At 43.1% G+C, this 2,747-nt stretch overlaps 1 protein-coding gene across 4 annotated transcripts in view; it reads left to right on the top strand.

Annotated features, from left to right (window-relative positions):
* Positions 1 to 2,747, top strand: part of uvssa (UV-stimulated scaffold protein A) — a 51,715-nt gene that overhangs the window by 19,566 nt on the left and 29,402 nt on the right. For all 4 annotated transcript variants that reach the window (XM_032528333.1, XM_032528335.1, XM_032528332.1 and 1 more), the window contains exon 9: positions 1,909 to 2,032. In XM_032528333.1, the coding sequence (XP_032384224.1) occupies positions 1,909 to 2,032 (124 nt within the window). The remainder of the gene's footprint in view (positions 1 to 1,908; positions 2,033 to 2,747) is intronic.

Below are 2,747 nucleotides of genomic sequence, written 5' to 3'. Positions count from 1 at the left end.
CACACACACTCACACACACACACACACGTCTGTGTTATGGAAATGAGCCCTGTGTGTATGGAGTGTTGTGTTCTGCATTGTAGCCCAGCCAATGGCTAACAACCTCACCAGGAAATTAAAAACCATAAATTCTGCTTAGTGCTGATTGCTGGTCATCGCACACACAACAAACAGACACACAAACAGACACATACGCACAGACACACATTCTCACTCTCATCCTAAGCAGCGGGGTCACACAGCCCTGAGAGGAGAGTGCAGGAATGAGAGATAAGCAGAACAGAAGTATACACCATTTCAGTGTGTGTAGTTTGATGTTATGCGCGCGTGCGTGCACATGTTCCTGCATCACCATCATCACACACACAAACACACTGTACTTTACTCTGATTCAATCCCTCACACACTGCTGCCATACATACTCACTAGAGCACCAAATGTGCTCTTTTTCTGAAGTTATGCTGTGTTTGGAAATGATATTCAGGATTTCATATGGTTAATAAAGGGACAATGTGCCACCAACACGGAGGCCCAATCAGTGTTGATAGCAGTGATGGAGTACTCTCAGCCTCTTTTCCAGTTTATCTTCCTACATGCAGAGTAACACACAAGTGCTCTCTTTGGGCTGGTGTCAGAGACGGCATGTAACCAAAACTGCCCCCACTGACATTCACTGCAGCAGAAGGATTCTGATTCTGTGTGAGCAAAGGCCCACCAATTGGTGTTCTCTCTCAGCAGCTCAGGATCTGGAGGCTCCCTGCCGCAGGTGGTCTTTTATGGTTTAGCCCTGGGTTAATGGACCAAGATTTCTGACTTTTTGTTTTCAAAGACTGTTGGACAGATTCACAAAGAATGGATTGTGGCCGCTGATATCACAATGAACTGGGCAACCATTGCAGCTGCTATCTGCCTCGTCTCAAGGTCCGATTCACAAAAAATATCACGCTAATAACATTACAGCACAAACGCGGCCATGACGTTTTGCAGCTGAGTGCAGTTCTCCATGTGACAAAGTATAAATGGTGCCTTTTCACCAAGAACACAGTCGGCAGAGAGCGAAATGAAGTGTTCAGACAACGAGCTGCAGGTCCTGACCAGCAAGGTGCAGAGGACTCATAAATGTGCTTCATCACCACCAACTCTCTGACGACGCTGATTATTTCACTGTAACTGGGTGTGGCTGCACAGGTGCACAGAGAGTTGTTTTAGTGCAGTTTGGGGTGCATTTCACCCTGTGCTGGTGCTTTGAGAATTACACTGTTTAGGTTTAATAGCCACAAAAGCTGTGCAATCCTTTTGTGAATTTGCCCAATTAATGCTAAGCCTTCTTTTTTTGCACCGAATAAATGTAGTTTTTTTATTTTCTTAGAATTTTGCTGAAGGAAATCCAGGCACATTAGGAATTGGATTGTTCAGTTCACTTGCAGAGATATAGGACCGATAGGACACTTGGTAAAAGAGCTGGGTACATGTGGGTATTGTTTTGCATAATTTAAAGTAAAGCAAATGTTAGATAACAGAGCCCCTCGCATACACCTTGTTCTGTGCATTATGTACAGTATATTATGACTGTTCATCACATTTCATCAATGACAAAGTCACACACACACAGTAGGGGCTATTGTTGCACTGCAATCTTGGCTCAGAAGTCAAAGTAACAAAACAGTAGTTTGACAAACTAATCTTAACTCAAGATTCACTTCCTAACTTTTTTGGGGAGTTTTCAGCTCAGATTCTTAGTTAGTTTCTGTGTCCCCTAAGGACCTTGATATGCGGGACAGGCAGTGATGGGGGAATATTCTGTCAAAACTGATTTTAAAAATGAATAAGGCTGCCACTGCATGCAACACACCATGTAGTTTAAAATGTGTTTACTGTGTTTATAATACCTTACCTCCTCTTCCTCAGATGAAGGCTTCTGCAGACGGAGAGGAAGACGATGATGATGATGAGGATGATGATGATTTCGATGAGGTTCCGGAGAAAGAAGGATATGAGCCACACATTCCAGAGCATCTACGAGCCGAGTATGGTAAGACACACACACACACACACACACACACACACACACACACACACACACACACATACACGTGTGCACCTACAGCCACGTGCATAAACAGTGAGGTTAAGCTACAGAAGAAGACCTGCTGCTTTCCTAATCCTTTAAGATTCACAAACACACAGACACTCTTCAAAGACCAGCGTTCAGCAGCTGCTCATGTGCAGGTGACGGATACTTACATGGCTTTATTTACTCAACCATGGTCAAAGATGTGTGTGTGTGTGTGTGTGTGTGTGTGTGTGTGTGTGTGTGTGTGTGTGTGTGTGTGTGTGTGTGGTTAGTGAAACGTTGATCATAGAGTAAGTCTCTTCACATGAACTACAAAAAGAACTACAGGTCTAATGAGACAAACAGGATGTCACACTATTTAGCATCAAGCTAAATCCCACAATCTAGGGTCTTTTTTAGAATCTGTAATAATGGGATTAAAAGGAATGTTTGATGTTATATTTTCCGAATGGCGTGCTAGTTTGGATTGGTTTGACAAAGGGCCAGACTAGTTCTCTCATTGTTGTTTCCAGACGGACTTCAGTGGACAGTAAAACCAAATATTGACAGCAGCCATGTTTTAACCCTTGTGTTGTCCTCGGGTCAAATTTGACCCGTTTTTAAAATCTTTAATATCAGGAACTGGTCTTTCTCTTAACCAAACTGCCTAAAAATAACATGGATGCCATACAAT

This window comes from Etheostoma spectabile, chromosome 10 (assembly GCF_008692095.1).
Source record: "Etheostoma spectabile isolate EspeVRDwgs_2016 chromosome 10, UIUC_Espe_1.0, whole genome shotgun sequence".
Classification (NCBI taxonomy): domain Eukaryota; kingdom Metazoa; phylum Chordata; class Actinopteri; order Perciformes; family Percidae; genus Etheostoma; species Etheostoma spectabile.
The sequence above is the reverse complement of the archived record's forward strand: the minus strand, read 5'-3'. Positions and strand labels throughout refer to the sequence as shown.